The sequence below is a fragment of the Dysidea avara genome, chromosome 5 (genome assembly GCF_963678975.1).
Source record: "Dysidea avara chromosome 5, odDysAvar1.4, whole genome shotgun sequence".
Taxonomy (NCBI): domain Eukaryota; kingdom Metazoa; phylum Porifera; class Demospongiae; order Dictyoceratida; family Dysideidae; genus Dysidea; species Dysidea avara.
In genome coordinates, this window is record NC_089276.1 from 13142128 (window position 1) to 13164870 (window position 22743).

A 22743-nucleotide genomic window follows, 5' to 3' on the forward strand; every position below is an offset into this window, starting at 1 on the left:
TAATTTCGTAGCTGAGGATTGGTATAAAATTTATAAATCCCAGTTTTAACTATCCTAGCAACAGGACACAATCCCCAAAGCGAGTTCAGTGTGTGGTATGTAATAAAACCATAGATAGTTCATTCAATATAATAATAATATAATTTTTCTATAGGCTTGAGATGTCCACATCAGAGGGCCACAGTGTACTACCAACCACCAGTGAGGATGGAGTATTGACAGTTAGAATTAAAACTTCTAAAGAGGATTTGAATGAAGGCATTGAACTAGATCCAATTGATCGTCCGTCACACAGTCCTGAGTCAATAACTGAAGGCGTTACTGGTGAAGAAAATGATGAAATTGTTCCACTTGCTAAACCTTTGACTACTGATACACCAGAAAAGCTGACTAGCCAAACCAGTGTGACATTTGATCCAGAGTCTACTAAAGAACGTGATACAGTGATTGCCCGGATGACCAGTACTGATAGCAGCGCTCCTTCTACACCCAAGTCTCCTCTGTCAAAACGTAGTCCTGGGATTTCCAGACAAATATCATCGGCACTACTACGTAGAGATAGTAATCTATCTGTACAAGAGAGTTGGAGGAAGAAAAGTGCCAGTGTGCGACTGAAGAGCTCCAATAACTTTGTCTCCTTCCATAATATATGCTACACAGTACCACAGGGTTATTTCTGGCAGCATAAACCACCTAAAGTTATCCTTAACGATGTCAGGTAATCCTGTGTTGCAGCAATGTAGTTATACCATACAGTATTTGGGGACAGGGACACATGGTATGATCTGTGTGAGTCCAGGCTATCAGCTATGTACTTGTGAAGCCGTTGTATGATATGCAATTCACCCTCTATAATATAATAGTGCTTTGTAGTAAGACATTGCCATACTGCGTGTATGCATTGTCATATTATGCTCAATACTTATATTTGTATCTACATTAGTGGGATAATGAGAGCTGGAGTAAATGCAATTATGGGACCATCTGGTAGTGGAAAATCCACGTGAGTATGTGTGTGTATGTATACCAATGCACTAAATGCATGCCACAAAAGGTGATCATACTTAAAATACAGCTCCATAGTATTTACAGTACAATAAGGCACCTAAGTGTATTATTGTTTTACAGTTTGCTGGATATACTGGCAGACAGGAAGGATAGAAGGTGGGTCACAGGACATGTACTCATCAATGGTGAAAAACAACCACACAACTTTAAGTGTGCCTCTGGATATGTCGTCCAGGTATGTACCATGTGATTTAGCATAATTGTATACAATGTGACATAATACTGATGCAGGTAGCTACAACATGTAGCTATTCTGTAAATAGAATTTACGTATGTAGCAGCAAGTTTCCTGAATGTTGTTCTAGCCTCTTGCCTGTACACTGAAATGGCGAAAGTGAAACATGCCTCTAAACATTCCTTCAGGTTCATAAGTATATTTGAAAATGTACAGGTGTGCATGTGGAATGTGGTAGCATGCAACAATAGACCACTTTATGTATCAACCAAAGCAATATTGTGTTTATTTGTTAATTCTCCACCCTAATTTAATTATGAATTATAACTGTCTACTGAATACTACAATATTTATTTTGTTAGGTATTTGTAATGCCATAGTTACGTACAGTAGGTGTCCATTTAATAGTTATACCATGGCCAAGAGGGATTTGCCTGATATATATGCCCAAGCGCGAGGGCCGCAGGCCCAAGGGCACGGCATATATATCAGGCAAATCCAGAGTGGCCATGGTATAAGTAATATATACCACTCTGGCATGCTCACCTAATAGGTGAAGGAAGACAAACCTGCATTCACCACATTACTTTTATACAGAGGTTTACAAAAATCGATTGTGGGTTTAAATTGTGGGCACAAAAGAGAAATGATTGTGGGTTTCACTGGTTGTAGTGATACCATTTTAAACCAAATAATCACTTTGTGGATGAATAAAGTTACCTAAGGTGCTAAAATAAACACTTAGACATATAGGTTGTGAATGTTTGAGGCATCTTTTCGTACAGTTGAAATGTACTCTGTTGAAAAACAATCCACATTGCAAAAATGATTATTTAGTGATGCTTAGTAACTGAACTATGCAATGCTGACTCACTCATTTCTTTTTACTTCACAACAATGCCCCTGACTAAATCAACATGTTTAATTTAAACCCACAATGCAAAACTTTAAGCAGCTCTAATTCAAACCCACAATGCAAAACTTTAAGCATCTCTATATAAATAATCAAAGGGAACTGATGCTTTGTAGCTGCCTCAGCATCAAAGGCAGTTGTGGTCAGGGCTATATCATGATATTGCCCTAACCACAGGGCAATATCTAGGTATTGCCCTGTGGTCAGGGAAATATGTGATATATAACCCTGTGATTTCCTTTGATCTGAGGTGTCAAAGTGGAATATTACATGCTATTAGCCCAAGAAGTATTATAGTACATTATCCTATCTTATTACTGCAGAAAGTCATATAATGTGTTACATGTCATCAGTAAACAACGTGTTACCCCCAACACTGATAGTCTCTCTGTTCTAAAACATTAAACTACAATGAAAATGGATGACAGGACATAGCAAAGACTGATCCATATGTCCCACTGTACTGAATTAGTTTGCAACAAGATAAATGCCCAATCTACCAGATGTCACATTTGCTTGACAATCTGTGTATAATCCAAAGACTGGAGACAGTGATAGCTTTATTTCCCCTTGTAACTTTATGTCTTGATTATGTACAACATATGTGACCTGATTTGGGAAAACTGTTGATCTACTGTACACACATCAATAGGTTGATTTTAAACATTTCAATCTATTGGGAAGGTCAATTGATAATTACCATGATTTTGAGCACCTTTTTCGTGATGGTATATCTATAACACAAGCATGTCACCATGGGTGGGGTAGTTGGTATATGAACAGCCAAGTGGTGTCTCCGATCCAGCCTTAAGACTGCCTGTACCACTGAAAAGTTTAAGACGTAGAAAATATCCAAGCAACTGTCCAAGACTGTTCATGTCTCTAGTCTCGTGTTTCAGCTGGCTAGTGGTATTACAGGAGTGTTCCCGGTGGCTGGCACACGTCTTTATATATCCGCTCGTGAAAAGCAGCTTGATATTAGTGTAAATGTGTCCATTCATGGTGAAAAGTGAACTTCACTGGTGTGTGCATAGACCGACGTTTATCAAAAATTTGGTCATATATAGTGCTTGAATGATAATATCACTTTTGTTGTTACATACTGAGTTCTGATCATGGGTTAGAATAAAATTTGATAGCTACCTAAGTAGTTATACAAAACTGTGCACCTTTCAATGGTTAGTATACCATGACTTAAACGTGCGGACTTTATTTTGATACATCAACTCAAGCTTCATGTATCCTTGGCATCGGTAAAAAATGTTGTTTATATGTGACTGTCTCTGGGAAAACCGGTCTTATCGCCCATTTAAAAGTATCGAGAAACGTTGGTTTTAAATATTCTGAGTGTTGTAGCTGGCCAATGGTGGTAGCTACGCATACCAAATTTTCACACGTTTCACAACAATTTCTTACCTTCCTGATCATCCACTGAAGAAGTAGTCAACAGCTAAGTTTCCCGCCATTTTAGATAGTTTTTAAACCGAGGTTGTCTGTATCAGGCGAGCTCCAGAAGGGGTAGGAGGCGGGGGCCCTGGAAGGCGGGCAAGATGGTGTTCAAAAATTGAAAAGAGACGTGCTAGGATGAATTAGGCCAAGTTATAGGCCATTCAGGGCTCAGAACTGGCTAAAATGAAAGGAAATTTACAGCACAGGTCATTGTCCAACACCACAGAGCTGTACAGCCACACACAGCCATCTCCTGGTCGGCCAGGGCTCCATCAAGACCCCAGACCACTCGTACGGCTCGCCACTGTGCTCTAGAAAAGCAGCCAGCAAAAGCAGACCACTTTACTCTGGTCGACTGTGGCAGTGAAACTTGATAGTGCATTCATTAAGCTTTGTGTTTGTGTGTAAAAATCAAACTTCCTGTCTTGGGCGATAAGAACGGTTTTCGTAGATCCAGTCACATATGTCAATATGATAGTTGATTGCAGAAAAGTTATTCAATCCTGCACATTTGCTGTGATTCAACGTAACCATGTACTGAAAGTGATGGGGTTTCAAGGCTAAGCCAAGAAACATGTAGTGGTACCTACTAGTCATAGTTTACAGTAATAGTACACAATTGTTCAGTTATTACAACATTTTTACCATGCATGCATACTACACATAATGCCTTGATGCACTGCATTTGTATCATTCGGCTTAAAATTTTTATTCCAGGATGACATCTTAACTGGTACACTAACTGTAAGGGAAAATGTCTTCTTGTCTGCCTTATTGAGGCTACCACCTGACATGACCCACGATGAGAAATTGGAGAAGGTTGATGAAGTGATCGAAAATCTTGGGATATCACATGTTGCTGACACATTGGTATGTCATACATTAATCCATTGTTGTGCTATATATGGACCTAGTGTTTGACAATATTCTGTTGGCCTGTAGATTGGTACACCATTCACTCGTGGTGTGTCTGGAGGACAAAGAAAACGAACAAGTATTGCAATGGAGATGGTGGTCTCTCCAGGTATTCTCTTTCTTGATGAGCCAACTACAGGACTGGACTCCACTACTGCTGAATCTGTGTTACAGATCTTGCATAAGTAAGTGTTTGGTAGATGTGGTAGTTTCTGTTGTATATTTTATTAAGTTACTGTTATAGTACAATATTTTCCTATGCACTTTAGTTTAAGCAAGGATGGTCGGGTCATTATCATGTCAATCCATCAGCCTCGTTACTCCATCTTTAGACTGTTTGATGGTCTGACGTTGTTATCCAGAGGTAATGTGGTCTACACTGGTGTTTGTAGGGCCACTGTACCTTATTTTGCTAATACCCTCGGTGAGTGTGGTGCACATGTGTGGTTGTAAGAGTTTCAGTATGTGTGCCTGCCTACCTCATCTGTATAACATGCTATCATTTGTATTGTATGGGGAGTACATATATGTATACGTATGTTTGGTATTTACATATAGAAAGGTATGTTCATCCATTTCTCTTTGTAAATTATGCACGCATACCTGATCATGTTGTGTGTTTAATCATACTAGGTATGGAGTGTGATGCATTTGATAATCCAGCTGACTTCTTCCTGGACAAACTGAATGAAGCTGAAAATGATCTACAGCCTCCAAACCCTGAAAGTACGTAAGCATTTACACGCTGTGTTACACAATCATAAACTGTATGTGTTGTCAATACAATGTACTGGTCCATTATATATTTAGCTGGTGATACTGGTCATCCATTGGGTAACAAGTGGCAGGATAGTGAAGAGTATCGGATATTAACTGGCGACCTTGACCCTATTTTGGACAAGACCATAGACCAACCTGATGGGATAGCACCCAAGTATGCTACTAATCCGTTAACACAAGTGAGTATTCAGTGTCAGTACTCACAAGCACTGTTTCAATTAAACACTTTGATTTCTTTAACTTGCAATTGATAGAACATTTATACAGTAGATTTATCATGTCATTGGATGATTGGATGAATAGGGTTCCACTTTAGAACTCTATGTGTGTGTGTAGTGTGTGTCTGTGTGTATGTGTGTGTACCTGTTAACTGGGGGGAGGAGTCTACCCAACTGTGTTAATGGAGACCTAGTATTAAGACTATTAATTGCATGTCTCATGTAATAAGCGAGAGGCTTTTGGGTGCCTACCTTAGAGCTGAGTGATAGTTGTGGTCTATCGATTATCGTAGTGAGTAACAATCGTGATTATGATAGCTATTGTGATAAATTATGCATATCTGTGCTTAGTCAAAAAAGAAGTAAATATGATATTGTTAAAGTTAAGGTAACTGTGAAAGTCCAGTAGAGCACACACAATAAAGATTAATACATAACAATTTTTACCAATGGATTGTTAGAAAAGCAGATACTTGGTGTGTAATTGGATTATTCATGTGTCGTATATATGAGGTTGAGTGTCTTTGATAATTGCTAGTAATAATATTATCGTGATACTATTGCTATCGTGATATAAAAGTTACTATCAATCGTGAATAATGATAGTTACACTATTGTTCAGCTCTAGCCTACCTTTACCTGTTACAATCTCCAGCAGATATGTAGTAGTGGGGAATTTGCCAGCACTGACTCATAGACACTTGAGTAGTGTGCAAGTAGCCCAGTCAACTGGATAGATGTGACCATGCATATAGCATTTGTGTGTAGTGTAATGTGTGTGTGTGTGTGTGTGTGTGTGTGTGTGTGTGTGTTGTTATTTGTGGTGTGAGGTGGGGATAAGTATGAACCTTGCTTGCTTAGACTACATAATTATGTGTATGAATGTTTTATATACTACATGATTTTTTCAAACAGAGCCTCTATCTACTTGGTCGTGGGATGAAGAGTTTAACGAGAGATCCCTCAGCTGGCATATCTGTGGTAAGTCAGTATACACTCTATAAAATAATTAGAGCTGAAACAAATACTAATACTAGGTGAGTACTCGTTAAGGATTTTGGTAATCAGGTAGTAAAATTAGTACCCGAGTGCTCGTTAAGATCACGTGATCCAGCTCACATAGTGTATTTGTCATTAGGGAGTGTCACAATGAAGGCTGTAGAGTTTGATTGGTATAAATTTTTATCAGGGACGTTAACATCAGTACTTTAATACAGTGCGTTTATCATTGTTGGAGTACTTGAATGCTAAAAAAACATGATCGTTTCAGCCCTAGAAATAATAGTTTGTTTATTGATTACATAGCTTTTGCTCTTCACAAGATTAACAATAACATGCTGGGTTACTAATATGTAACCACATTTGCTTGAGTTTTATACATATATTGTGTTGTTAATAGTGGATGCTAAATATCATACTGGGACTGTTCACTGGAATTATATTCTTCCAACTGGAGCATGGAGAAAATGCCTTGCTTGACAGGTCAGTATACATTTGTTGTGTGTGTGTGTGTGTGTTTGTGTGTGTGTGTGTTTGTGTGTGTGTGTGTGTGTGTGTGTGTGTGTGTGTGTGTGTATGTAGTGGTGTGTTTTGGACACGTGTATGTAAGTGTTAGGTGAAGTGGTAGCAGTGTGTGTTGACTATACACAGTGAAACTTTGGTGGTGATGGCTATTTAATTATTATTAATGGATATACAAACAGGGTTACAAAAATAAAGTTTAGGCACTAGGCCTTTGTTCATATCCATATCCTATGTCATTCCAATAATTATTAAGACTTGCTTTAAAAGTAGAGATTGTTGGTGCTGAAACAACTTCTGCTGGCAGGGAGTTTCATGTATTTATCACTCTCTGGGTGAAAAAGTTCGACCTTAAAAGTAGACGGTGATGGTTTTTTGAAAAGTTTCAAGTGGTGTCCTCTTGTGTGATGCACAAAGCTTAGAGTAAAGTACCTTGACCAGTCGACATCATAATAACCGTGTAAAAGCTTGTAAACTTCAATTAGATCCCCTCGTTGTCGTAGACAGTAAAGAGAATAGAGTCTGAGTTTTCTTAACCTTGACTCATAAGGTAATTTGACTAGTGTAGGGAACGGGTCTGCCACGAGGTACTCAGTTATCTCTCACGTGATAGTGTGCAATAATCAAGATACAATCATACATATATACTGTGTCCTAGTGTTACAATTGTGAGTGTATTAGTGCATGTGCAGTGTTATAGAATAGTTCATAGTTTATGTTCTTACATCCCCCCACCAAGCATGGTTTAGTCCACAGGATAACTATGCTGATATCATGGCCATTGGGGATTCTCTATCAGGCGTTGTGGTGGTCTACAGGTACGCTCTGATCTATGAAGTTCTTGTGGTGGGGTCTGTGGGTGCTGTGTTGGTGTCTGAGGATCTTGTGACAGTGGTGGTAGAGCTTGGAGGTCTTGGTTATCATTTGGATATCTTGTTATCTCTTCTGGACGGGTGGAGTATCTGTATGCGGGTTATTTCTACCAGATGTGCACAGTGAGGCTGGTGCACGATGTCGTAAAAATCTTCTATTACGTACCAGGACTCGTCCACTCTGAGTCTTCACTGAGTATCTGCGGTGGGGACTAACATTGACCACTGTGCCATATATGTCCCAGAGCTTTGTCCGAGGGTTCTGTAGAGCCACCGTGGATCCCAGTTGAATATCTTGGAGTTCTTGGGCATGGCTGTTGTAATATAACTCTGCCTGTGCTAAGGTATGTTCTGCTAACTGTTCAGTTTCAAGGGTGCTGCGTTGCCACTCCGGTGAAAGCGAGCATTGGTGTGCTGGTAGTGTATCCTGTATAGGTTTACCGTACTGCTTCTGTGTAGGAGACTGTCCATCTTTGCGTGATGGTGTGTTTCGGTATTGCAGCAGTGCCCGACACATAACATTTAGTTTCACTGATCTGTTACCCCAGGACGATGCAATGATCTTTTTCATGGACTTTACAGTGGCCTCAATCTTACCATTACTCTGAGAGTAATGTGGTGATGATGTCTTGTGCTCAAATCCCCACTGACTGGCAAAATCATTAAAATACTTAGAAGTGAATTGTGGCCCACCATCTGACCACACTATGTCTGGAACTGCGGTGCGGCAGAATGACTGGGTCAATAATTGGACCAAGTGCTGTGTGGAGGTGTTGTTTCGCATGGGGATAATGTCTGGCCAGTCTGTGAGGCAGTCAACCATGATGAGGAATTGCTGTCCACCATAGCTGCCGAAGTCTACAGCAATCTCTTGAAATGGTCGGGATGGTTTTGGTTTAGACATGATGGGCTCTTTGCAGTTGGATGGGAGGCGATCCTGACATTCTTACACGACAAGATTACATTGTCAATATCGTTGTCGATTCCTGGCCAATACAGTGATAATCTGGCTTTTTCTTTTGTTCGCACGGCTCCCTGGTGTGACTCGTGGAGGTTGGCTAGCACCTTTTGTTGCATAGATGCTGGTAGCAACAAGCGACATCCGTATACAATGAACCCATCATCTATGGTTAGATGCTCTCTAATGTTCCAATAGCCTCTATAAGCCTCTGGCAGCTGATTGCAATGGTCAGGGAAGCCCGGGGTTATTGTGTGGTGCAACTGTTGGTACTCTGGTTCCTTGGTGGCTTCTTTACGTAGGTTATGCAGCCGATTGCTGTCGTGTTTATCACATTGAAGGATTCTGATCTCTGTAATTGAGGGCTCTGGGTGGTGTTGGCAGTCATATTCACAAAGGGAGTCATCCCATTGAGGATCCGAAACTGGGTTACGTGACAGGGCATCAGGTGCGTTATTGCCGTTTCCCTTGATCCACTGAGCGGTAAAGTTGTATGCCATTAGGCGAGACTTGAGTCATTGAAGCCTGGGATTTTCGATTTCATCTAATCTCCGATTGTTAAGGATGGGGATCAATGGATTGTGGTCAGTTACCACAGAGAAGTGCTGAAGGCCTGCTAGAAATATCTTACACTTTGTGGCTGCCCAAGCAACTGCGAGTAATTCTAGCTCAATTATGGCATACCGAGACTCAGCGTCTGAAAGAAATCGGAATCCTGCTTGGACTAAGGACCACGTGTCTCCATGTCGTTGCTGAAGGACATACCCTAGCCCTTGCCAACTGGCGTCAGTGCTGAGCCTAGTGGGTTTGGTAAGGTCAAAGAAAGCCAAGGTGGGCTGAGTGGTGAGGGACTTCTTAGTATCTATGAAGGCTGTATCGTGACAAGGTGACCATATGAATTCATTCTTGGTGCTTAACGGAGGTCTGAATGGTGTCAAGAGGGTTGCGATTGCGCTCGTGCTGGAGGACAACTGGTTCACTAGTCCGATGAAGGAGCGAAGTTCTGTTCGGTTGGTTGGGACAGGGTACTTTGAAATTGCTTCTGTGATGGATGGGTCTATCTGGTAGCCTTGGTCGGAGAGCAAGAACCCAGCAAAGGTTGTCTTGGTTTGGAAGAATCTACATTTCTCAGCATTGAGCGCGATGTGTTTATCCGCACAGCGCTGAAGAAACTGTTTCACATGTGCAATGTGATCTGTGATGTTGCCATCATAAATGACAAAGTCATCCACCATGCGCCTAAAGCCTGACAATCCCTTGAAAGCTTCAGTCATCCGGCGGTTATAATGCTCTGATATTGAGGAGATTCCGTAGGGGGCACGGAGGTATCTGAATCTCCCAAATGGTGTGATGAATGTTGTCAGCGGCTGGCTGTGTTGGTCTAGGGGGCATTGGTAGTATCCCTTTAGGGCATCAATGACAGTAAAATATTTTGCATCACTAGCTGCGATATCAGCTACAGCTTGAGCTGGTGTTAGAGACTGATACCTCTCTCGGACCACAAAACAATTAAGGTGGGAGAGATCTACACACACATACGAATCTTATCAGAATTCTTCTTGGGAGTAACCACTATGGGAGCACACCACTCTGTGGCCTCCGTAACTGGTGTAATAATGCTTTGTGTTTGTAGTAAGTCTAACTCTGCCTGAAGTTTGTCACGATAGGCGAATGGAACTGACCGAGGAGTGTTGACACAGAAAGGCTTGGCATCTGCAGTCAGAGATATATGGAATTCTTCTCCTTCCATTGTCCTAATCCTGCCATCAAATACTGTGGGGTATTCTTGCTTCAAGTCATCCATATTTTGCAGGGGGTGGGTGGCTGTTGTGGATCTGACACTGGGTTCCACAGGGGCAGCTTTGGGGGGTGGTAGGGGATAATGTGGTGGCAGGATTTTCAAGGCCTTGGCTGCCCTCCAAGAAACTATGACCCCACTCAAGTGTGGGAAGATGTATACATCTTCTTCATGTTCATTACCAGCTAGCTGAAAGCGAATACTCAACTTCCCAATAGCATGCATCCTCTGTCCATTAGCTGCGCGTAGTGTGAATTCTGATGGTAAAAGGTTGTCCCTGTATTCATTGAGTCGTGGCAGGACATGCTCACCAGCAGCAGATATGTCTGCCCCTGAATCCGGAAGTACTTGGGTGCGATAGGACCCATGGTGTGTATGCAGGTGCACTGTCACGGTTGGTGCTGGGTCTATTGTGGCCACTTGCTTTAGGCTGATGGTGGATAGCCCTGGTGATATCTCATTAGACTCCTGGTCTGGGTCTTCTGCAGTTGCGATGGCTCTAGCAGCTGGTGGTTTCTTGTGCTGTTGACGACCATGGCAAACCCTAGCAAAATGGCCAACTTTGAGGCAATAGCGGCATGTCTGCTTGAAAGCTGGGCACTGTGCTCTACCCCCTTGATGTGCTTGTAACCCACATCCTGGGAAAGGTTTCGGAATCATCTGGCTAGTGTGCGGTGGAACCTGCCGTACTTGTGGTTTTGCAGATTGCCTGATGGCTAGGACAGAGTGGTCAGTTATGTCTTTACGTTGGGTTTTCGCTGCTTCTTGTGCACGGCACATTGTAATGGTTGTGTCAAGGGTTAGGTTTTGTTGCCTCAGCAGTTGTTCAATAGTGTCACCATCCACAAGCCCTTCGATGATCTGGTCATGGATACTGTTTTGGGAGCATGCAGTGGGACAGAAGTTGCAAGTTTTAGCAAGCTCTCTCAGTGACACTAGATAGTCATCAAAGCTCTCGCCCGGTTGCTGCACTCTGCGCCGGAGCCGACGACGCTCCATAGACTCATTAATATGCCCATCAACATGGCGTTTGATTGCTGCAATAACTGCTTCAGCATTATTCCTGTCTTCTTCACTAAGACCGAGGTTATTAACTACTGTGAGTGTTTCACGTGAAAAACATAGAGTTAATGCTTGTACCTGGGTAGCAGCTGACTCACCACTGAGACCTGACAGGATTGAATAGGACGTCCACTGGGCTTTCCACGCCTCGAAGTCTGTGCCACGGTCTACTTGGAGGTCCAGCTTGGGTAGGTCACTTAGCCGGAACATGTAGGGCATCTTCGCTGCCGCTAGAGGGGAGTAACGGAAAGAGAATGAACACTAAGGCTGCTATGACGTCACCTTCACGGGTGCCTCTCGCCGGCATCAGGGATCAACTCCAGAGGTTAAAAGACAGGCGGTGACTGTTCCCCTTGTTGTACTGGTTCAATTAGCCATGCTAGAATGTAACTGCTCGCAGCGCCATGTAGGGAACGGATCTGCCATGAGGTACTCAGTTATCTCTCACATGATAGTGTGCAATAATCAAGATACAATCATACATATATACTGTGTCCTAGTGTTACAATTGTGAGTGTATTAGTGCATGTGCAGTGCTATAGAATAGTTCATAGTTTATGTCTTACAACTAGTTCGTTCACAAGTTTAGTGGCCCGCCTTTGTACATTTTCTAGAGTGTCAATGTCCCGGGCTAGATATGGACACCAAAGCTGGACACAATATTCTAGCTATGGTCTAACATAGGTTTTATACAGGAAGATAAACAATTCTTTAGAGAATTTTGTAAATGTTCTTTTAAGCATTCCCAGGATCCTGGTTGCAGCAGCTGCAGCTTTATCACAGTGCAAGGAAGGTTTAAGAGAAGATGTTACCCATACGCCTAGATCTTTCTCAAAATCTGTCTTTGTCAACTCTACAGTAGACCCCAAAGTTTCCATTGTATAATTTGCTCCTGTGCTTTATTTACCTATATGTATCACTTTGCACTTCTCTAAGTTAAGATTCAGTAACCAGATTCCATTCCATTCTTGCATGTTGATCAAGTCTCTTTGGAGTTTTGTCACATCACATATGCTTCTAATTATTGAAAATATCTTTGTGTCATCTGCAAAAACACCTGATTCAGACTGGATAGCTTCGGCAATATCATTTATATAATTTACTTAGGCAATTTTTTCTATGACTAATCCCCACAACTAGCTTTGTCATAACATTGTCACATTTCTTGTGATTGTCATTCCAGCAAAAGTAATGGTCCACCTTATTCCAAGAGTACATGCAAACTAATTCATTCTTGTTCTATGTGTACATATGTTTTGCCATGCATACTATCATCTTTTACACAGAGCTGGAGCGATATTCTTTTGCATGATATGCAATATGTTTTCTGTGGCTACCAGTTTGGAATTGTTCATTAGTGAAAGAGCATTGTTCATGTGAGTGATGTATTGGTCATACAGTGAAACCTCTATAATCTGACGTTCATTGGGATAAGAAAATTGTGTTGGATTAGCAAGGGTGTCGGATTATTGAGGTAGTATTATATAGAAAAAGTAATTTTGGTATACAAAACAATGTCAGATTATAGAGGTATTCTGGATTACAGAGGTGTCAAATTAGAGAGGTTTCAGTGTACGTATCATTATATATGCGAAAAGGGGTCTTATAGCCTTTCCAAATTTCCAAGTTTGACTTGTCATAACTCATCATGTGTTTAACCTATTGTCTTAAAACTACATCCAGGAATAGTGCTATGTTAGGAGTGTAGGTAAAGTGACCACATTTTAGGCTGGAACCATACTCGCAAGTCAAGTTATGGATCGCCAATTAGAAAGACTCCTTTTCGCAGATCTGGTCACATATTCAAAGACCAAATGTATGTGCTATACATATGGGAAAATTCACACGATTACTCATCTGGAATAATTTCAAAGTCAGGTACATCTTAGCTTCATTATAAATTACCATTGTTTTCTATAAAACTTTTGATCCTGTTGTATATGTTTCTTTAATAGACATGAAAACTCAAGTGGTTTCTATCGTGTGTCATCGTATTTTGTTGCAAAAGTCTTTGGCGATTTAATTCCACTGAGGTTGATACCAATTCCCCTATTTTCTGTTATAGCTTACTGGATGGTTGGTACGTAAGACTTCATTGTAGTTATTGTAGTTTACCATTTAAGCTGTGGATATCTTAATGTACATTGTTCTGCTTGTTTCAGGGTTACAAGCTGATGCAGGAAAGTTCTTCTTATTCATGTTGGCAATATTTGCTCAAAACATGGCAGCAGCTGGTTTGGTGTTTTTCTTAGGAGCTGCTTTGGGCGTATTTTCTGTTGCTCAAACCATGTTCTCTCTGTCGCTAGTGTTTGCTATGGTACAGCATATAAAGTGAAACCTCAGTTATCCGAACCCCTTGGGACCAGGTGTGGTCCAGAAGTTTGAAAGTCCATATCTCTGAATCTGTGTATAAATAACCTTAAAGTAGCATTAAAAAATCTTTTTTTTTTTAAATATCAGCATTATCAACTACCCTAATAAAACAGTCGCTATCCTAATAGAGCAGTCATTTCTGCGGTTCAGTCAACCAAGAATCCAGATAGGTAGGGTCTGGATAACTGAGTTTCCACTGTAATACATTTTGCCATAATACATGTATATTGTGTGTGTTCATTTTTTAGGTATATGGTGGATTCTTTGTAAGCTTAAGCTCAATACCTGACTGGATGGCTTGGCTACAGTGGTTTAGTTTTTTCAGATACTCATTTGCTGTAAGTACTATATATATATATATATATATATATATATATATATATATCATAATTCTCATTGTGACAATTGAATTTGATGTATGCTTTATTAGGAGGGCATCTCCAAAGTACTGTATTGTCTCGAATTGTGGCCCAGGTGTTTATTTCTTTTAAAGCACCTATCGCTCGTCCAAAAGTAGCACTAAACTTGAGGTTAATCGCTATAAAAGTTTTCTGTTGACACAACAAAGGTTTCAGTTGAAATTAAGTGATGTCTATTAAAGCTATGAATGCTAAAAACTGGCATTCATGGTGGTTATGTTGTTATCAACTCTGGCGACTAAACGAGACGAGACGTTTATACGAGACCAGCCAGAATTCAAGGCAATATGGTACGCTAAATGTCCTTATGATATTTGCTTATTTGCTCCTTGAACACAGAGTACAAACAACTTCTCTTTCTTTCCTAGTTGTTTAAAACACTAATACTAATGTTATGTTGACATTCCCTTAATGTCATTATGACAAGTGTGTTAAAATCAGCTTGGAGGTGCTCCCTTATGTGTGTTCTGTTGGGATGGTGTTTTCACAGATTTTGACTTCTGGTCTGACTGGCTGCTGTGCTTGTGGGGTTATAATTCATGACTCTTGTAATTGTAAAGCTTTAAGAATAAAAAAAATTCTGTGTTTTTTGTACATTTTGGCTAATAGATTAGTCAAAATTCAAATAGATTGTAACAGTAATAGGTGTGTCTAATACAGTGATTTTGTAAGCATAATAGCTATGGACATTCCTCAAAAAGTAGTAGCTACACTGTGTTCTGTTTAAGTGGTGTAATTTTTCTACTAATTTACTTACAGATTTTGATGGAGAATGAGCTAGAAGATACTAAATTCAGTTTCTGTGAAGGGTTTAATGGATCTGTCTGGTATGTAGTCATGCAGAGAATAGCCACTAAACTAGACAGGCCTTAAGCTATCATAAAGTACAGAAGTACTGTATAGTAGGGATAATAAAGGTTGCACCTTCCCACAAAAAACATCACCCTAAACCCAGCCGCACAATACCTTCATGGCACCTTGGCAGTTTTGGTTAGGTAAAACCAAGTCCAACAATTCCTTCAGTACAACCTGAAATGCTTCTGTTAACTTGCTATATAATTTTAAAAATATTCTGTGGAATTTCTGACTGACAACCTGACTGATGCCTTTGGACAATTGTGACTCGTTAATGGCTAATGCTACGGGCTTAGTTTTTTCACTGTTTCACGTTGCTTCATCCTAACAGGTGCCTTTTGGCTTGCTACAGTACATACTATGCTTCATGAACTTACTTGTGTCCTCCTTTTTGTGTCCCATTTCTGACAGTGCAAGATGTTGATTCACAGTAGTATTGTGTGATGACTTCCTTTCGTTAATGTAATGGTAATCATACAAGTTTTCTGGATTGATTACAGCATTCCTTCTTGTAGTGTTTTCAACACTGTGTAACGGGACGAACATAGCTAAAGAAAACATAATGACCACTTTGCTATTTCAGTAATTGGCACATGTTTGTAAGAAAACAATAAGCCTGGCACCATTCTTTTTGCTATTATGGGTTCGCCAGTCATAATAATGTTACAAATAAGTATAAAAGGGAAAAATTAAGAGTTTAAGTTTGACTAGGGATCAGTGAAATAAAAAGTAGTGAACAAAGGAGTGTAGGACACCTGGTCCTACAGCCTGTTTAAAGTTGTTACATAAAGTGTGTTTGAAAAGGCGGAGAAAGGAGAAAAAAAAATCCATGACTGGACCTAGGTAGCCTCGAACCTGCAGCCATCCCATTAACGCTCATATCTTCGGGTGTAGGTGACTTCTCTTGTTTCACTACTTTTTATTTCTTTGATTCCTAATTTTTCCTTGTACTTGTACACTGTAATATACATCATCAGAGGTGCACTTATCATGATCATTGCAGTTTGACCACATGTTTAGCTCAGTGACACTATCACTACTATAAAAATGTTGTTGAAGCTATCTGTTGGGTTCCTATTTTAGTTTTGCTGGTTCTTGTTACTGTGTTAGCTATACTGTGTGAGAAATCTCAAAAATTAAAATTGACCTAATGTATTTAAGTCTAGGACTGGACTCACAAACTGAACTGGAAACAGTCTCTTAACAATAATTCAGGCATTATATCTAGCTTTATGATGCTGAAGACATCATTATCAAGCTACAACTGCTAGTACAGCTCTTCTGTGCAAGTAATGAAAGTCATGCATGCACTGAATATATACAGATCAGTAGTCGATCTACAATAGGTCTGTACTTGACTATTCCTACACCATTTAATTAATAGATAAACCGTACACTACAACAATTAACTCTACACTACAACAATAGCCGAGTACACAATTTTATGAAAATAAATATATGTATGCACGACCTTATAGGGGAAGAGCAGTACTTCAGCATCACAAGAGCTAGATAATATGGTTAAAAGACTGTTTCCAGCTCAGTTTGTGAATCTAGTCCTCTAAATACTTTAACTGATAGCCTTTGGTCCGTGTCATTAATATCTCATCTGTTTTAGTGTGAATACAACAGTTTTGAATGGTAATGATTATCTGGAGGATCTTGATTTTCGTCAATTCAACATATACCTTAACTTCTTGGGACTTGGATTACTAGCAGTAGCCTTGTTTACACTGACATACGTAGCTCTACTCCGTATCAAGAAGACAACATAGTCAAGTTAAAAGATTATGTCTATATATCTGGACAACTTTGTGTAGCATTTCTATGTACATATTCTTACCCTTGCACATATGTGGTCAGGACTATGAATAAGTAGCTTGGTAAATGATGTAATATGTGCATAGTCTTATATGAAAATTGGTTGCTTATATATATATATATACATACGTACCATTACCAATGTGTTCGCAATGTAGCTATTGTATAACAAGCATGTAAATCTTGAATGTTTCTGTTCCCTCAACAGTCCCCATCCCAACTGCAAATGTTGATACTCCCCTGAAATAAGAAACTTTGAGAAAAATATTTAAACAAAACAATGCTGTGCAATTGAATGTACTGTTCTATGAGATGACTGTTCTATTAGAGTATTATATTATACTACTTCGGGTGTGGTTACTAAACTGTATGTATCAGTTCACAAGCAGCTTAAAAAGCATAACAGCTAGAAAGTCTGGAGTCATTGGCTAAATCTCATGGGTGCTTCAATAATAGAAATTTAATTAAAGTGATATCAATCAATTTTGTCTATAAAATAGCAGCACATCTTGCTGTTGAGCTACAGTGGCATCTACAGGAAGCTTGATTGACCACTGAGTTGTCTGAGTATTGTCCATGTAAAAACAGCTTGGCTATAAAAAAAATGGTACATTCGTGAAAGTAAAAAATTTACCTAGCAACTTGATATAATAGTAGCCTAGAACGAATATTAATTTTGGACCGTAACATTTGCCATTCTTGCATGTGGCTGCTACAGCTTGCCATTTGTACTTTCATTGATGTACCCCTCCTTTACAGCCAAGCTGTTTGTTTTTTTGCATGAAGGATTTCGCTTGTTTTTGTGAATCAAATGCATTGAGTATGATGTGTGGGTGGAATGCTACTGTATATATGATGATTATAACAGAAATTGATCCTTACTTTAGAAACTCAAGAAGCTTGCAATAACAATTTGCTATTTCATACCCCTCAACACTCCTTTGATTTCCTGAATAATTACCCCAGTTCCAAATGACAAAAATTTATTCCTTTGTTAATTGTCATAAAGATAGCTAATGATTATGTCACTCAAAATAAATATTAGTTGGAAGTGCACCAAGCTATAGCTAAATTGTTTTGAAATAAAAATTAAAATACAAAAACAATATATACATTGTACTAACACATTATTAGGATCAGATTAGTATTGTTTGCAAATTAATAATGTCCGTCGGCTTTGTTATGACTACAGAATGTAATTGTACCCTATGTGTAACGCAACTGCATATGTACAATTCAACTTGCAAAGTATACCAACAATTCAAGTGTTTTAAAATCATTTACTGTACCTTAGTGTGCAAAGCTGCTGAAGTATACCAACATGCAAATAGGCTTGCGCCAATTATGCCGGCATAATTTTGAGCATAATATATAGGCTAGCAAAAGCATCAAGCATTATGCCAGCATAATAGGACAATTGTCAAGAATTTTAATTAAAACGTGCAATGCGTGCGCCAAAAATACTGCACAACGTTATGAACACATTGCACATTATTACTGCATTTCATGTCAAAAACCTTGCATGTTATTATTTGTACTATTTCGTGACTGATTATTCACACTTTATGGAAATATGATCGAGATCAAGACACACGGTTAGTCTCGCGTAGCCAGACCCTATTTCTCCGCACGGCGCTTATAATTTCCAATCGATAAGCGCCGTTCGGAGAAATAGGGTCTGGCTACGCGAGACTAACACACGGTAGTGTGTCGTGCGGCCCAAGAAGCCGGCGTGCCACCCGTGAGTATATTAACAGGAAGAAAGAAAACGCAATTTTCACATCTATGTAGCTCTGTGATCCCTTATCCGATTGGAACCAAATTTGCTAGAGAGGTGCCGGCCAGCAAGGGGAGTCAACACCCAAATTTGAAGAAAATCTCTCCAGCCATTTCCGAGATACGAGCGAACAAAATTTCGTTTTAATTTCTTCTTCATTCGCACACTTCGCAAAATCCACCATAAAACACGAATTCGTGCTCGGATCGGGCTGAAATTTGGCACACTTAAAGGGCTTATTAAGGCGGATCTCTGTACCAACTTTGATAGGAATCCGATGAACATTCACGGAGTTATGACCGATTATTTGCGTAAAATAAGGTCGAAGGTCTGTCACGCCTACAGGGTAAACTCCTTTGAGGAATCAGTTGAAAATTGCTATGTAGATGGAGCAACCATCGTAGGAGTGCCTTTTTGTGGTTTGAAAGAAATCGGGATAAAGACCACGGAGATATGACACAAAACCCGACCTGTGTCAAAATTACGCTATCGATTTTTATGAATAAAAAAGCTATTAGTTTTCGTGTCTATCAGGCAAACCGCTTAGAGCAATGAGTTGAAAATCAGTATGTAGCTGGAATAATCATCATAGAAAGTCCTTGCAGTAGTACAGAAGAATCGGATTACAAACCACTGAGTTATGATTCGAAAGGCAACTACGTGCAGCAAATGCGAGATCGCGAGATACTCTAATAGAACAGTCACCCTAATAAAGAATTCAGCTGCATTTATAATTTACTCAATTATATTGCATTGCAAATTATTCTGTAGGGAATTCAGCTACAAACAAGTCACCCTGTAGTCAGATTAGCCAGAAGATGGTACCTAATAGAGAGTTCAGCTACAAAGAAATCATCATGTAGAGAGTTCAGCTGCAAACAAATCACCCAGTAGAAAGTTCCGCTATGAACAGATCACATTGTAGAGAGTTCAGTTAGAAACAAGTCATCTTGTAGAGAGATCAGCTAGAAGAAGTCACCTTGTAGAGAGTTCAGCTACAAATAAACCACCATGTAAGAGAGTTCAGCTGCAAACAAATCACCTGTAGAGAGTTCAGCTAGGAACAAGTCACCCTGTACAGAGATCAGCTAGAAACAAGTCACCCTGTAGAGAATTCAGCTACAAACAAATCACCCTGTAGAAAGATCAGCTAGAAGAAGTTACCTTGTAGAGAGTTCAGCTACAAACAAATCACCCTGTAGAGAGTTCAGCTGCAAACAAATCACCCTGTAGAAAGATCAGCTAGAAGAAGTTACCTTGAAGAGAGTTCAGCTACAAACTAGGGCTCAAACGAATAGTGGTTTTTACTATTCGAATATTCTTTATTCACAACTGCCGAATATTCGAATATTCTTTTTCAGCATTGGTATGGATGAGATATCAATAATCCTGCGGTTGTACAAGATGTCTCTTTAATACTATTCAGAATAAACATGATTTAATCACTTATGTCATAGATATGCTTATGTAGGATCAAGAATTTCCATGTACTCTACCACTGATGTTATATATTTTCCTTTGAAACGAATATTCGAATACCAGAAATGGTATTCGAATATTCGTTTGAGCCCTACTACAAACAAATCACCCTGTAGAGAGTTCAGCTAGAAGAAGTTACATTGTAGATAGTTCAGCTACAAAGAAACTACCATGTAGAGAGTTCAGCTGCAAACAAATCGCCCTGTAAAAATTCAGCTACAAACAAACCACCCTGTAGAGAGTTCAGCTACAAACAAGTCATCCGGTAGAGAGATCAGCTAGAAGGACAACCTTGTAGAGAGGTCAGCTACAAAGAAATCACCCTGCTTCATCTTTTCTTCTTCCTGTAGTAAAGAAAAAATGATAGGTTAAAAAAAGCCCTAAAGCCGGCCTGGGGTATACAAATACAAAAAGAAGTGAAATCTAATTCAAAACAGCCAAGCTGTTAAAAAAGTGCGGCCCTCAGACAGGCTATGGTGAAAAAAGATGTGAAATCCAAGGTGGCGGCCAAGAAATGGCTGTGATGGTAGGTTAATGGTAAAAATTTAATAATGACAATTCAGGTGAATTTTGTGCCAATACCAAGCGGCACCAAATTCAGCTGAATTGTCGTTATTAAAAAATTTACATAAAACACGAATGCGTACTCGGATAGTGCTGAAATTTGGCACACTTGAAGGGCTCATTAAGGCGGATCTCAGTACCAACTTTGGTAGGACTCCGATGAACATACACGGAGTTATGACCTATTATGTGCGTAAAAGAAGGTCGAAGGTCTGTCACGCCTACAGGGTAAACGCCTTGGAGGAATGAGTTGAAAATTGATATGTAGATTGAGTAACCATCGTAGGAGTGCCTTTTTGTGGTTTGAAAGGAATTGAGATAAAAACCATGGAGATATGACACAAAACCCAACCTGTGTCACAATTACGCAATCGATTTTTATGAATAAAAAAACTATTAGTTTTCACGGCTACCAGGCAAACCGCTTAGAGCAATGAGCTGAAAATCGGTGTGTAGCTGGAATAATCATCATAGAAAGTCCTTGCAGTAGTACAGAAGAATGGGATTACAAACCACTTTCGAAAGCCAACTACGTGTTGCAAATGCGAGAGCGAGATACTCTAATAGAACAGTCAACCTAATAGAGCATTCGGCTACGTTTATAACTTACTCCATTAAAGAATTATATTACATTGCAAGTTATTCTGTAGGGAATTCAGCTACAACCAGTTAATCTGATAGACAATTCAGCTACAGGCAAGTCACCCTGTAGAGAGTTCACCTAGAAACAAATCACCCTGTAGAGAGATCAGCTAGAAGAAGCCACATTGTAGAGAGTTCAGTTACAAAGAAACTATGCACCATGTAGAGAGTACAGCTGCAAACAAATCACCCTGTAGATAGATCAGCTAGAAGAAGTCACCTTGTAGAGAGTTCAGCTACACAGAAACCATCATGTAGAGAGTTCAACTGAAAAAAATCACCCTGGAGAGAGTTCAGCTACGAAAAGATCACTCTGTAGAGAGTTCAGCTAGAAGAATTCACCCTATAGAGAGTTCAGCTGCAAATAAATCACCCTGTAGAGAATTCAGCTACAAACCGCCCTGTAGAAAGATCAGCTAGAAGAAGTTACCTTGTAGAGCGTTCAGCTACAAAGAAACCATCATGTAGAGAGGTCAGCTACAAACAAATCACTCTGTAGAGAGATCATCTACAAAAAGATCACACTGTAGAGAGTTCAGCTAGAAGAAGTTACCTTGTAGAGAGTTCAGTTACAAATAAACCATCATGTAGAGAGTTCAGCTAGAAGAAGTTACCTTGTAGAGAGTTCAGTTACAAATAAACCATCATGTAGAGAGTTCAGCAGCAAAGAAGTCACCCTGTAGAGCGTTTAAATCACCCTGCAAAGAGTTCGGCTGCAAACAGTTCACCCTGTAGAGAGATCAGCTAGAAAAAGTCACTTTGTAGAGAGTTCAGCTACAAAGAAACCACCATGTAGAGAGTTCAGCTGCAAACAAATCATCCTGTAGAGAAATCAGCTACAAACAAATTGCTCTGTAGAAAGATCAGCTAGAAGAAGTTACCTTGTAGAGAGTTCAGCTACAAAGAAACTATCATGTAGAGAGATCAGCTACAAACAATTCACCCTGTAGAGAGTTCAGCAAGAAGAAGTCACCTTGTAGAGAGTTCAGCTACAAAGAATCCATCATGTAGAGAGTTCAGCTGCAAACAAATCACCCTGTGGAGAGTTTCAGCTACAAAAAGATCACTCTGTAGAGAGTTCAGC

General features: G+C 39.7%; 1 protein-coding gene across 3 annotated transcripts in view; it reads left to right on the top strand.

Moving 5' to 3' along the window:
• Positions 1–22743, top strand: part of LOC136255874 (broad substrate specificity ATP-binding cassette transporter ABCG2-like) — a 58917-nt gene that overhangs the window by 1514 nt on the left and 34660 nt on the right. The window contains exons 2-17 of one of the 3 annotated variants that reach the window (XM_066048770.1): positions 155–718; positions 944–1003; positions 1129–1243; positions 4323–4475; positions 4548–4705; positions 4790–4944; positions 5154–5246; positions 5331–5479; positions 6434–6499; positions 6918–7000; positions 13016–13105; positions 13685–13809; positions 13892–14046; positions 14351–14440; positions 15281–15348; positions 16995–17335. In XM_066048770.1, the coding sequence (XP_065904842.1) occupies positions 162–718; positions 944–1003; positions 1129–1243; positions 4323–4475; positions 4548–4705; positions 4790–4944; positions 5154–5246; positions 5331–5479; positions 6434–6499; positions 6918–7000; positions 13016–13105; positions 13685–13809; positions 13892–14046; positions 14351–14440; positions 15281–15348; positions 16995–17151 (2274 nt within the window). In that variant the 5' untranslated portion in view covers positions 155–161 and the 3' untranslated portion in view covers positions 17152–17335. Of the gene's footprint in view, positions 1–154; positions 719–943; positions 1004–1128; positions 1244–4322; positions 4476–4547; positions 4706–4789; positions 4945–5153; positions 5247–5330; positions 5480–6433; positions 6500–6917; positions 7001–13015; positions 13106–13684; positions 13810–13891; positions 14047–14350; positions 14441–15280; positions 15349–16994; positions 17336–22743 lie in introns of those variants that run through there. The other 2 variants (XM_066048773.1, XM_066048771.1) reach the window with 2 other exon arrangements.